The sequence below is a fragment of the Opisthorchis viverrini genome, assembly GCF_000715545.1.
Source record: "Opisthorchis viverrini unplaced genomic scaffold opera_v5_43, whole genome shotgun sequence".
Taxonomy (NCBI): Eukaryota; Metazoa; Platyhelminthes; class Trematoda; order Opisthorchiida; family Opisthorchiidae; genus Opisthorchis; species Opisthorchis viverrini.
Window position 1 is genome coordinate 1,963,914 of NW_008751699.1, and position 14,689 is coordinate 1,978,602.

Consider the following 14,689-nt stretch of genomic DNA (forward strand, 5'->3'; position numbering starts at 1 on the left):
GTAGGGATGAAATTTTACACCCAAAGTGCATCCACCTGCATTATCGAGTGGAAATTTCCTAACAATCAACCTTTCACGAAACTGTTTGATTTACTGTTGAAGCCGGCTGTGATAAACGTTCATAATGAGTGATATTGTCACCTAAGGGTGACGTCAGTATCCGTAGGATTAGTAGAATGTCTTCAGGTCATACATTGCCAATCTGACAGTGTGTTAATGCGTGACACCCGGCAAACGTTGCGTGGTGCTACATTGAAGATGGTGCTATACTCCTCTGCAACTTAAAGACTTTGTTCCCACGGGCTTAATCGGTGGTGCGAGCTCGCGTGTGGCACCAAAATCAGCTCAGTTCAAGCTCCCTTCCTACGCGCAAGCGTCCAGAAGTTTGACCACTATTGCCCGGGAAAATCCGACTCGGGTATCATCCATTCGTATTCTAGACAGGACAGACGGAAGTGTAAGCTTTGGACTTCAAAATAGATCAACTAGCAGCAGAGGCAGGCGAGCTGAGCTCGTACCATTCCTCTGATGATAGACCCACTGGGCGGATAAATTTTCACTTCAGGCCAATGGTTCTCAAAATTCTCAGCTCATCGTCTTCACCGCTCCATATACAGAACCCAACGCACAGCAAGCTGAGTTGGATAAATCGATTCAGGCCTACATTGGATATGTTTTGATGTTGTTCAGGGCCAGTTAGTTCGCAGCGCAACCCGTCATGTGGGTGATAAAAAAAGAATGATCGAGCGGTTTTTTCTGTCCAGATAAATATTCGGGTCTCCAGAGTGTTCGACATAACATTCTCATATGCACACCAATTGTGAATAGTCTATGTGCATTTTTGGCTAGCTTTGTACATCCGTCAGCAAAGTTCATTCATAAAACATCACTCATTGACTACAACAACGCCAGTTTACCTCATTATAACTTGTCTGACACCAGCATACAAACGACCAGTCAAAAGCGTTTGAAGGGGTTTCAAGCTGCCATTCGCCTACTCTGGCGTACATATTCTAGACGACCTGGAGCTAAAAAAGTGTGTGAGAAATGTACCAAGCATCAACATGGGCAAGAAGAGTGCCTTTCAGGTCTTTTCGCCCATGTGTTCTATTGAGACGTTGTTCTATAAATGGAGCCAGTATATGCTAAAAAGCCAAGAGGTATTGTACAGGCGTTTTATTCCTATTCGGAATCGTCACTACCCTGCATCTTCCAAAACTCCAGGGAGTTTCGAACCCACCACATTCCGGCTAGTAGTTTGAACTTTCAACCGTTCGGCCATGAATGGCTGATGGGCAGTGTGATTAGCTCGCACTTGGGTAGGATGTGGAGTCACTCATTTTCAGAGAACGAATATAATTCACCCGATAAAGAGAACTTTCTTCTGAAAAGTTAGTCAATAAGTGACAGTATGATTCAATTTATGTGACTAGAGGATGAGCGGTTCAGTATCCCGCCTACGTGAGAGCTACTTACAACGTCGATCAGCCTGCTCACGGACAAAATATTGTGTTCAAACTGCTGAATGAGAGACTCCGGACTCAAAACGTCCTAGCATTTCGTGCGGTTTGCATTGCTAGTGATTTGCAATAAGGATTGAACGGCTGTATATTGCTTCCAAGTTTTTCAGCATAGATCGGCCTCAATTGTTGGACAAAATTTACACTGAAAATTGACGAATTTCACACCCGCATCAATTTAACTACACATCTACGACGTATCCGGAGCAGTAGAATAGCCTCGTGGGAGCTTAGGAAGTTGATAAATATTGAGTGGCTTTGTGTTGCTTCGTCTGATTTCTCAAGCTTGATAGATCTCATTCTGAAGTACAAACCAGTGACATTTGCTAAAGTGCTTCAGTGCATAGCTAAACAGGAAGTCACATTAAGTCACAAAGTGACAGTTGACGTCACGGGATAATGTAGATTTTTGCAACCTCGTCAGTTGGTAATCCCATGGCATTCAATAAAACTGTGGCGGTTTCGCTCTGAAAATAAGACATCCTTTTCCGTAAGTTTCGGGCGAATCGGTTCCTCTCAAAAGGGAGGAAATATTTCAAGAAGAAAAAACTTTTTCCTCCGAATACGGTCTTCTTTTCGAAGGCGTTTCCCTTCTGGGTGAGACTGTTTCATGTGGGTTGCTGTGTGCTCTCATGTTGCTCAAGTGCCGGCAAGAAGATGAAGTGGCCAGGACGAACCAGCGCTACTCCAAACTGTGAAGAGTTGGTATAAAACATGGTTGTGATATCAAAGACGAGGAATTAGTAGGCCGACTCAATGGTACGTCAACTGATGTAACAGATGGCTTTTTAAGCTGAACAAGTGTTCTGGACAGATCAGGAATCTAACTCAAAATAAAACCTTTCGAATATTGACAGAAGGCAAAAGGTAACAACGCGAGAACCTAACCCTGGATACCGTGTTTTCAGACTTCATTTGGATGAAAACCACAGAGCCTTACGCACTGATCTATCTAGGAAAAGTAACCAGTAATCTACTGAGTTCTGTTTCTTACACTTTTGGACGCGTGTCTCTTCACCTTGGAAACAATTTTATCTAATGAAGCTCGATACGATTTTTGGACGACTAGGGTTCAATATTCTAGTCTTGTGTTACGGTGACTTCTTACCAACTTATTTAGCGTTATTGTACTACAGAGAGCAGATTTTTACAAAGTTCCAGTGAGGCTTTTTAACAACAGAGAAATTCATATGGTGTTCTGTAAAATTAGACGAAGTATTAGCGGCATAAAAATGTCTCATGTCTTCTACCAACAGAACAAGATGTATAACAGTAACCACGTCCAAAGCACCACATCAAAATTTGGTCATGAAAACGCAAGCCCTTTATGTAAACTGGTCTTGCGGGGGAAGCAAATCTATACTGAAAAGATTCATATTCGTTGGGAATCGTCATTTGTGCACATATCAAGAAGCTCTATAGAAGTTTTACCGGAAAGTTTTGTAACCGTTTTGACAGCGATGTTCAGTCAGCTGCTGAGTGGAATGGTTTCCAAAGTTATATAGTTTTGGAATCCAATTTTCGTTCAACGCGGGAGGGTTGAATACCAGAAAAGATGGATTCAGCTGCAGTTCGAATGCGTCCCCCTTTAAAACCAGCTTGGTTGGAAAATGATTGTACTTCTACACTTGTGTACAATCATGTGCATAGGTGGGAAAAAGGTTAAAGGAACCACGGCTACCTGATGAACCTCAAAAAAGGCAAGGTCGTTTGTTGGTTGTCGAAGGATTTCCAGCAATCATATCAGCAATGTTATGTCAAGGACGAAACAACGGATATGCTTCACTCTCAGAGGGAGATTCAGAGCAAAAACCGCTTTTCCTGAAGTTGACTGAACTATCAAAAGGTGTTATTAGTTTAATGTCCTAAATTCAGTGTACTAGGATCGCTGTTCAAATAGGGCAGGCACAGGCTTTTGTAGATCGGTCAGATTTTTATCCAACAGAAAAGTCAAACACGAAAATGATGCTTTTCAAAAAAATAGATGGATGAACAAAATATGCGACGGTGATGGTGAGACGTGACAACTATGCGATAAATGAGTAACATCGGGAGTCAAGTTTATCATTCTCAGGTTAAAGTGAAGTTTCGTTTGATTACCCATGATGTGAAGCTACAGCAATTTTCTCCCACCGCCTAAAAAGACAAACAGACATTGTAGAGAAGAAAGTAGTTGATGTCCGACTGGAGGATACGGTTCACGTGCTCGTGGCTAACGGTGGCACTGTAGCACCCATTTTGGGTGATCACTTTTGGAGAATAGCAAAATCAAGAAAAAACAATGTCTAAAATTCAACCAAAGGAAAATGACAAATTACTTCAGCTTTATGTCACCGTAGCTAACGAACAGACAAGGGAAATGCGTCGAGAATCCTACCTTTGGGCAACATAAATTGCACTTCATTGGATGGGACAATGAGCAGAGGATTTAATTAGGCAACAAAATGAACACTCTGGAAGTGGGCTAGCTTCTCAAGAAAAGTATATTCACAGTGCTCAGAATCTATGTAGACAAGTTGTCCGCACAAATTCGGTGTGCTAATTAAGTGGTCGAGGGAATAAGCAATACAATAAAAATTCTGGACAGAAAATAAGGAATAATACGTTGGATTGAGTAAGTAGACCTGAAAACACGAATGGTCTGCTCTAAAATTGGCAAGAATTGAGTAATGTCACGATTAGGAAGGACGTGATTGAATGAGCAGCATCCCTTGTCCTTCTCAGAACTCATCGGTTGCGCGTAGATTGGTCGTTATTGAATTGGGTTGGCAAGTAAACACAATATCCACCCAGAAAACCTTTACAAAACTGGTGAATTTAGAATGGCTGTCTTCGTCAGATAGGTTATTCGCTAGGACAAAATGACTACCCATTGGATAGTCTGATAGCACAGAATTATTATGGACCGAACACAATTAAAAACAAACTTCCTCGTCTGATACCCTCATTTTGTGGCTCGGCGAATGCCGGTTCAAAGAAACCCGTTATCAGCTGTTTCACGGACCGCAAAATAAAGTGTTTCCGAAAGAACGAAAAGGATTACATTGTTTGGTCCCGCTATGAAGGTGAAGCAATACGTTTACGACAACAAGTGTGACGTACTTACATGCTGGTCTGAAACCCTTATTCAGTTAAGGTGAACGAGGAAGAGCCACCTCGTAGGCCGCTTTACAAGAGTTTTACATTTACCAAAATTAGTAAACAAAACATAAATCTCAAGAATATCACAGCTTCCGACCTTTTCCGGCGGTTCCGTTTGTTTGTATCTTTCACTCGGGGCGGTCTACAACAGAAATCTCGGCCCGATGAAACGTATGCAATTCTTCGGCGGGAATCATGACTAGTTATCGAATACCAAATACAACCGTGAGTGGGCTGGTTACTTACGTCGGTAACTCATGAGTTTTTGTTGCTCCAATTTGTAGTTCACCGAATTTATCTAGCAGACACTGATAGTCTGACATCGTCCGTGTGTATTGAAACAGATGTATAGTCCCGAGATACACGCTCCTGCACACCGAATTGGCTTTCATGGGAAAATCAGCTGAAACCCACGTGAATCACTCTGGTATGATACTGATAAGTTAAATGTACTACGCAAAGGCTGCCCCATATTTCGCTTCGTGAAATATTCGAGAGAGTGTAGTAGATTTTCAAAGAAAATACTATTCAGAAATTTGCTGAAAGTTTTCCGACAGCGCCCAAATAATAAGCCTCAAAAAAGGTGGGCTGCCGAACCGAATATATGGTCCTTTGTACAAGTTAGCTAAGTTCACTATCGCCGGCCAGTGTATTCCCGAACAAAAAAATGGACCAAAGAAGTTTCTTCCACTGGAAATTACCGTAACGTTTTCGTTCCAACATGCTTCTGACACGTTGAATGCTGAGGAAAGATCAGTTTTTCGTAAGCGCCTATTTAGTTCTACCGGCCACAATGATGTTTTTCAATACATGGCTGTCTTCAAACGTCACTCGCACATCCAGACAAAACTAGATTTCCCACGCTTTCTTTTCACACAACCCAAGGCGAAAGTGCTTGGGTAACGTACCACCATCCGCGACTAGACTACGCTAGCATCAATTACTCAACCTCTTTCGCGTTCTCGTATGAAGTGTTTCAGGTCGCATAATCAGTTGCATCTCATCTGTCTACAAGAGATAATCATAAACTTAACTGCCTCACACTCGGTAGTTGCCTTCGTCAGACACAACAAGCACTTCGGAACGCAGTTACACCGGAACGCCAATGCATACTCAGAAGTGTCAGGCAAACCGCCTGACATTCGATGACACATTGGAAAGAAGACTGCCTTTGGTCTTTTTGGTTTAGAACGGTAGAAATTAAGGTCCAGTTAGAGAAACCAAGTAAAACCACATCCCGGATAATTAAAAATAGGGTGAGTATACGGTCATTTATGTTCTCAGATGCCATGCCGTCAATATCCTGTCACAGGGAAAACCATGCACTGAAGCTTCACTGCAAACAAGCACGTACGGGAATTCGCCCTTAGCTGTTTTTGATCTGCTAGTGTCGTAGTGAATGAAAAACAGTGTGTACTAATGAGTGACCGTTAATAGATCTTGCAGCAACCGGGAAGTATCAGGCAGAATGTACCGGATTTACTCAAACAGATGACAGGCAATCAGTGAATCACTGCCTGGAATCACTGCCTATTTTGGAGGTTAGCGGTAAGAAAGCAGATCCAACAGCTGCCAGGTTGTTCAACGCATCGTAAACCTGTTAATATATTCTGAAAAAGTCCTTAGACCATAACCACTGCGAAAATTGCAGGCGAAAGGTTCTCGCGTCAGGCTTCATGTACTGGAACACACCTACATATGGTTAATGCAGGTCAGTTCAAGGAAATCAGAGATGAGGCAGCATGATTCAGGCAAGGCTGAATGGAAAACTTGGGCTCGGGAAAACATGAAACACGAACTTCTCATTTAAAAACCATTTTCACGGGATAATATAGCGGAAGTTATCGGTGGACGGAATTTGAGACTACAGCCCACACCCAGCATAACGATGGGTTAGCGCGAAGAACGCTCTGCGTTGAGGCATATGACTTCACCGTGGGTAACTTGGCAGTAACGGAGGCTTTCAAGATAACCGGGTAATTTGAGTGAGTAGAAGACATAGGCTCTGATAAAGTGGTCTCCCATTTGAAGTAAGTGGGTAAACACATTAGCTAGCCCATAAACAAATGACGGTAAAGACATCGATCGGCGTAAATAACAGTTTTAGCGAACTAACGGAAGATTCGGATTCACATTGCAAAATTAGGCTGTTCAAGTCCAGTAGGACAAAAGGTAATTCCAAAAGGCATTTTTGTCCAATCAAGAAGTTCTCCAAGGATATTCTCACTGTTAAAACCACTGTTTCGATGGGACGCTTGCCGATTAGTGCGTCTCATTTACGGTTATTCGGAGAAATTTTCTCAGGTTCCAACACCTGTGAAACACTGTGTGCCTTTCAGTGAGGGTTGTCCAATGAACAAGAGGCACATGAATCTCGCTGAGAGGGAGTATGAGGTATATCACCAATAATGGCAACACAGTGACTTGATGATGATTTCTGTATCTTTCGCTTGAACACGGACTGGTCTATCGAATCCATTGGAGCACCGTCATCAAACACAATGGCCGTGTGTAATCCAGAAGAAATCAATATGTCAACAGATAAACTAACTGGCTCTGCTCGCATACGAAAGTTGAATTCCTCATCATGTGGAAAGCCATCGTCGACTGATTTGTTGTACTCCAATGAATAGAGGTGGTATTTGTCATGATAGTGAGAGCAGTCAGAACGGAACAACACATGGTCAGAATTAGAGAAAGGAACCTCGACATTCTGGTTTGCCAGGAGTTCAGAGGAGTTCTTGGAAGTGTCCGTTTTCATCACTTGAGTTTGATCCTCTTTTGTCAATCGTTTGTCTGGACGAACCGTAAGCAGTGCAGAGTGGTGGTTTTCCTGAATCTCCGCATCGTCAGCGTCATCATCGCTATACTCCGAAGAGACTATACCGGTAAATTCCATTGGTGCTACGGGTGACACTGGTGTTTTTCCTGAACGAACTGGCGCGGGACTAAACAGCTGTGCTGGGCTGGATACCTCACCAGAGCCCATAGATAGTCCACGGCGAGTGGAAACCATACTCATCGGAAATCCACACGTAACGGATACGACACCTGTGGTTACAGGATTTACCGCCGGACTTGCCGGGGCGTGATATGATTCTGATAGAACTAGACAGTCCGACTGCATGACGAAGCTATAATTTTGAGCCCGTTCACTTATGTATATGAAAGAAGGACATGTTTTAATACGCAGGGAATAGGTGTGTATGGCTGAGCCAAAGCGAACCAATGGGAAATAGATTAGAAAATAGGGTCCACCAATCGTGAGTAAGGAAAGTTTTGCAAGGGAGTGACCACGTGTTGTGGGCGAAGTTCATGACGATGATCGTAGGTGTGGCCTTATTTAGAGCCCAAGTTGTTTCCGGAATCCAGTTGAAAAAAATTTCAAGCACCACATGTCAATCTTGGATGTGGATTTCCAAAATGTCGTGTCATCAGCCTATCATCAAAATAATTGATAGCCTGTGTGGATTCCTAAAGGAATATATCGGTTTATTATTCGAAAAGTGTGCTAGTGGAATTCGGCCTGCGTCACCAACGAAGTACCGGACTGCACACGCAAGCAGGCGTGAATTATCAATGCAAATTAGTGCTGGCCTGTTAGCCGAAGCTTTGAAACTCTAATCTCCAGGATGCTTTCACTCACACTAGGCTGACCAACGAATACGAGATCAGATTAGTCATCTCAGCTAATAACTTATACCATCGTGCTATCGACCGGCAACGAAATGAGTTGCACAGTTTGGAGAGACAATACTTAACTAGAACACGCCACTAACTTGCTACATCTAGATGATTTCATCACACGGAGCTTTTGCAACCTAATTGTCCAACTCCGTGAACAGAGCAACAGCTATCTTTGCAAACATAGTTAACAGTGTTCTCTCAGCAGCGACGTCGTGTTGAGTAGGACAATTCATATGAGCATAAATTATTGTAGTTCGTTGTTCTTCAACGGGAACAGAGTTGAAACGTTCCTCAGCAATATATCTAAATGTAGTCATCACGTCTGTGGCAAAGATAACTGGCGAATTACGTGCCACCTCGTCGTTTTCCTCCCTACCTTAAACGTACCGGATGTGAATGGATGAGACAGCCTAGTCGTTCTCCTCCCATGCACATTTCCAACTCGCCTTGCCCTTCTGGCCATGGTGTGTTGCGAAAACTTTGTTTGAATCTCACAGAAGTTTCACTGACTACAAGCTGTTTAGCAAACAGCTGAAGAACTCGCTTCAAGGCAAACGAATGTCCAAGCAGACAATTTTAAGTATCAAAGGGTACACTCGGATGGGCCATTCAACTAATCGTTTTCAATACAGCTCTGAATATGGGTAGAATAAAACGCTATAAGTTTATTGTACAATCTCGGTTCGACTAAACACTTCATCGGCAGATCGCCCAAGTAGCTATAGTCCCTCAAACTGGTCTCATTTTGGTTATATTTTCATGAGTAAGGTTTAAAATGGTCACCCAAAGTGTAGGATCAAGTGCATAGTACTTTTTTCTTGTATTGCTGCCCAATCACCTCATTCCACTCATTTCATGTGTGACAGTGAAACGAAAATGTCATTTCATTTATTAGATATGGGTCCAAACAGGACACCAACGAATTCATTATAGCGATTTGTATACAGAAAGGCCACACGGACCGTGCAATATACAAACGTTGGTACTTTTATCGGAATCAAATAAAAATGCCTTCGACATTATATATATATATATATATATATATGTAATCGAGACAGATAGATTTGTTATGACGACATATTGGAAATCCGACTCAAGCGCTTCCCTAACAACGAACGACTATTCAAAGATTGCTTGCGAGAAATAGGCTCCACGATTTTCTAGGGATTCTTCTTAAAATTAAGTATACATGGAGTAAACATGCCAGGAAACCCGTTGAAAAACACGGTCAGTCTTCGCAGTGTTCAAAAAGAACTGTCTTAGTAAGAACAGTGTGCCTGAGTTCAACCTCGGAGATAAGTTCAGCTGTGTATTTGCCGACTACTCTTATTTGCGCACTAACCTGGTTATGATATCAACTGAACCCAGCCGCTAATCTCGTTTGTAGTGATTTTCTTCAGCAAACTTATAAGCAGTGTGTTGCATCCAGACCACTGTGTATCTGCTTTCACACCTTCAAGTCAAATATATTGGTGCGCAGTACATCGTAATTTTGCAAAAGAACAAGCAAGCACCAGGGTGACGGTAGGCCAATTATCGCTGTCAAAAGCTCGATCTTGCCACATATCCTTAGGAGTGGTCACCCAAGCGAGTAGTTTGAATTCACCTGCACACTGCGCCTTAGTTTACCAGGATAGATTAATAGGACGGCCTAGGTGGTGACAGCTGAAGCAATCGCAATAAGTTCATTAGACTCCATAACATGCTGTACGAGTGATTCGTACAAATTTAGGACACTTCCTTTGGCCATGTGAAACATGCTGTCAAATCCAACGACTTAAGGGACAATTAATCATTCTCCGTCTAACTGAATGAGACTGATTTTGCTATCAGTCGGCTTATTTACGTTATCCCTCGTATTAGCTAAATTTCCGGGCCATAGACCTGAATACAATCTCCCCGGGAGTATTCAGATTCGTTATCTTACTTTCTTCTAGGACTCACTCAGCTAGCAAATAGCACAGTTTCATTAGAAAATACAATCTATCCCACTACAAACTTTAAGAGGTATTTTTGTTATCATAAAATTCCTGAGGCTTCAATGAACAGCCTCACAAGTGATCATAGGAGATCCAATGATGTTAACGTAGTCTTTATTCGACTAGACAGAAAAAAGGTGGGACGATCTACTCCTTGTATCTTTGAGTTGCCGGTTAAACGAGAAACACGCACCGAATACCGAAGAAATGCCAGTCTACTGGTCCAAAAGCTACCTATACGATAAAGGGCCGTTGAGAATCCTGACGGGAAACATAGCGGTCGGAATGTGGAAGACGCATTCCACGGCGAGTAACATGGTTAAGCTGAGTAGGCATTCGGCAGAGAATTATACGCAATCCAAGGGAAGATCAAAATAACTGCAGCGGAAAGCGAACTCACACAAATCTTGCTGCGCGGCGTTCTACAAGCAAAGCTATCGCTTGAATTATCTCTAATTTATGTGTTCAAGATGGTCTTCATGGGATCCCGACCCCTTAAATGACCCTTCCACGACAACAGAAATCGTGGTTTAATGAGACTCTGACCGGAAATCAAGAAATTGTCGCATTCCTCGGTCGGATAGCATTTATCATCGACACTGAACGGATAGATGAAACGCACGCAAACGTTGCACGAACATTCAGCCAGATTCAAAGCATCGAGTTGCCAACCGCACCAAGCCCTAAATTCCAACTTGATGAACCATTCAACAAGGGTGATAAGAATGTCACACTGATGTTCTGAAAACGATTGACATTTGAACCACCTAGTTGATGAGTGATTAGCAATGACAAACAGGAAAAAAACATATTACGACGCTGGAGACCATGATACTATTGCAGATCTATCAACTTTGACTGAATACTACCGCCGGACAAGACAGTGAATTTTGCTAGCACTAGAGAAGAAAAGACGCCACTTTCATAAAGGAAACTACTCATAAGGTTGCTGAAGACACTTCCACAGCCCACGACCGGCTTCGCCCTTTGTGGGGCTCATCAGTTAGGCGCAGTTCCCGAGTTTCCGTCAACCTTATGTTCTACTTGAACCCAAATTGAAATGATTTCGACAAATACGCTCATTTGCAAATCAATTTGGTTTTCACCGGAGACTCAACTGAATCTCTCGTTTATGATGTGCTTCAAATGGTGAGCCCAGGTCGCCTCATGTTTCAGTTGGGACGATATTCAAGATATGGCGGTATATTTTCATAATGGGAACTACTCACAAGGGTGCTGAAAACTGGTAAACGAGAGATTCACTTGGGTCTCCCGTGAAAACCAAATTGATTCGCAAATGATTGTATTTGTCACAAAAAACGCCACTTGTTCATATTACTTCTGTAACACTGAATTTCCGGAGGATGGACTGAAGGATTCAAAACGCAAGACAACTTTATCTCAGCAAACTCAACTGGGCAACACTTCTAGATCAGCAAACTACTAGTCTTATGTGCTTTCGGGGTAAGCAAAACTCAGTGGAAGCAAAATTTCTCGTGGCACATAAACAAAAAATGTACCGGTGTTAGCTTCGTCAAGGTTGGCATCAGGCCTCAATCTGACACGGTCACAACCTGAGTTGATCGTCACGCATCAATGAGGTTCAGCTGATGTTTGGTTCAACAAAAGATGGGGCCAAGCGTGAAGACTCGTAGATGTGATTCAAATTCATAGTAGCTAGCTAGTTGGAAGACACCAATGATGGATGACGTCTTGTGCTTTTGACTGCAAAATGTAGCGTATCATTCTAAACAAACATAGCTGAATAAAGACATAAGCAGGTGACTAATCCATCAAAAGGAACTCACAAAGTCCTGGTAAAATTACAGGCCTGGTGAGGATATCAAACAATATGGATACGGAAGCGGAAATAAGCGCATTACGACATTACGCGACCGTTAATTTCAGATACTGTTCAGCTACTTACATCTTTGTACCTGCTGGATCCAAGATCAGCAAGCCCTGAAAAGTAAGACACATGGATGACAGAGAACGAAATCCAGAAAGTTACAGAAAAACATTCAAGACCTGATCGAATCTTCAGAACAAAGTATTGGATGACACAAGCAGCAGGCGGTTCGATAACGATCAGTGTGTTTTAGCGATCCAACTGACATTACCAGAGAGATTCTAAACCTATCACAATTGCTATTTATACACAAGTGGATATAACTGATTTTTCTTTCTGAAATTGTTTCTTGTCGGGACTGTTATGAACAAAGCAAACTGCAGTGAACAACAGACCGCTTAAATAGTTTATTCCAAAAAGACGTGGGCGATTGAAATTTGTAACGGGAAGTAGAGATGATCACTGAGGCCAGAAAACAGACGGATCGTAGGTAATTAGTGTCAAACTGGAGCGCAGGTTGCGAAGTGCAGGCTAAACCACAGTATGGATAGGATACATTAGCTGCTGTGCACGTTTGAAAAAAAGCAGAGCTCACTAGACGGGTAATTCATTGTTAAAAGTTAACTGTGCCATGAACAATACTCATTATGTGAGAGCATCCTGGACAAGGTACAGATGAATCACTTGTTTCCGTTGCAGAATGCCAAAAGGTTGCCTTTATCAGAAGCGAACACATATAGATCTACTGACAATCAGGATTCAACAGGACTCAGCCAGCAGATGGCCGTTCCCGAGTCTCTGAAAAATCATTTGAGATGCTCTGTGAGGCGAAGAGCCGACACTAAGGCTATCGTGTGCTCAGCATCAGGCGGCGTGACGAATCTAATACAATCCGAATTTAGTGGTTCGGGATATGAGATTCTAAAAGGCACAATCTTCGACAAACCTTCGATACAAGATAAGAAAACTATTCCGGTTCAATTGGAACCACAGCCATATAGTTCAGTATTTCTGTGCGAGAGTTCCGCGAGTGGAATTTCCGAAGTTTTCAGTGTCGCAATAGTTGAAGCGAGAAGAATGAGTATGGCCTTAAAAATACCTCCCATCATTTCAGCGGTCAAACCTTTTTGGCAAAAGGTGAAAAACCCAAAATAAATATTTCGGGAAACATTTTCGCGCTAAATTTTCCAGTTGAATTCCTTGGTGTCAAGGGATTCAAGTGTATCAATAGGTTTCGGTTTGTGGAACGGCGGCGAGGTGGCTCAGTGGTTGGTTGGTCAATGGTTAGAGGTCTGACGAACACAGTCTCCTGGCCCTCCAGGTTGGGAGTTGAAACATGTGGCGACTTGTTCCGTAGAAATGGTAATGCATTTGCATTTCCCGCCAAACACCACTGCCTTGCGGTTAGGCTTTTGAGCCAAAGGTTTTGGTTGAGGACCGTAATGGTCCACTTGTCTAGGTGTGGGCGCCCTTGCAGTATCCCAGCCCACGTGCCATCAGCCGAGTCGCCTTACTTGCTGCATACAGCAGGGCGTGTAAGCGAAAACAGGCTACTGCTGACGCCTACCCTCTTTCTCCTTCACGTACTTTTTCTTCCCCCTCTCCCCACCCCATTAATAACTCTCTCCTTGTAGGCCCAGCACTTAGGACTGATGACTCCGTTCGTCATGCATCGGTTTTGCGTGCAGCGTCTGCTCGTCACATGGCGCCGACATCTTCAGGAATCTCCAGATCAGTCCTCAAGCCTCGACACCCACTCTATCTGGCCGCTTTCAATGTTCGCACTCTGAAGCAAGCAGGACAACAAGCTGCTCTTGCACTCACACTGGACTCGCGTGCAGGAGGTGAAAATTTTTCTGCATAGACTAAAATGAAGGGTGTGTTTTCATCAGATGAAATTATATGGATCAAGGTGCTTTCTAACTGGAAACTAATCAAGATATATCTTGCGATGCAGTTAAACACGTTACAAAGTCCCAACCAAAAAGCAGTGAACTACTGGGACAGTGGATCCATTGGGGAAGGACATGAAACGGTGAATTTAAGAACAGCTGTCAGACAGTGCTGTTACCTGAGGGCCAAAAGTGAGGGCCGCGGATTTCACTAAAAATGAGTTCCTACATATGACTGGTGTTGTGTAAGACGACCGCAGAGCATTTCAACTTTGGGATTTTTGTGAAGCAAGCGTTCTCAATTACAATCGAAGTCCGGTTTGTAATAAGTCTTAGTCTCGCTTGAATGCTGTGCAACACCACTAAAAAGTTTCTGTGGGTTATCTTGTAACCAAATGGGAACTCCTAAACTGCGACAACCAAAACCAACCACGATGTCATCAACTAACAATATTCTCATGCCACATCGGCCGTCGCGTGGTGCCATCAGCCGGGTCGCCTTACTTGCTGCATACGGCAGGGCGGGTAAGCGAAAACAGGCTACTGCTGACGCCTCCCTTCTTTCTCCTTCACATACTTTTTCTTCCCCCTCTCCCCACCCCATTAATAACTCTCTCCTTG

At 43.0% G+C, this 14,689-nt stretch overlaps 1 protein-coding gene across 1 annotated transcript in view; it reads right to left on the minus strand.

The window, feature by feature from the left end:
• Nucleotides 1-14,689, minus strand: part of T265_03173 (hypothetical protein) — a gene marked incomplete at both ends in the record, with an annotated part of 81,812 nt that overhangs the window by 55,943 nt on the left and 11,180 nt on the right. Inside the window, one exon of the mRNA XM_009167586.1 lies at nt 12,255-12,289. Within this exon, the coding sequence (XP_009165850.1) occupies nt 12,255-12,289 (35 nt within the window). The remainder of the gene's footprint in view (nt 1-12,254; nt 12,290-14,689) is intronic.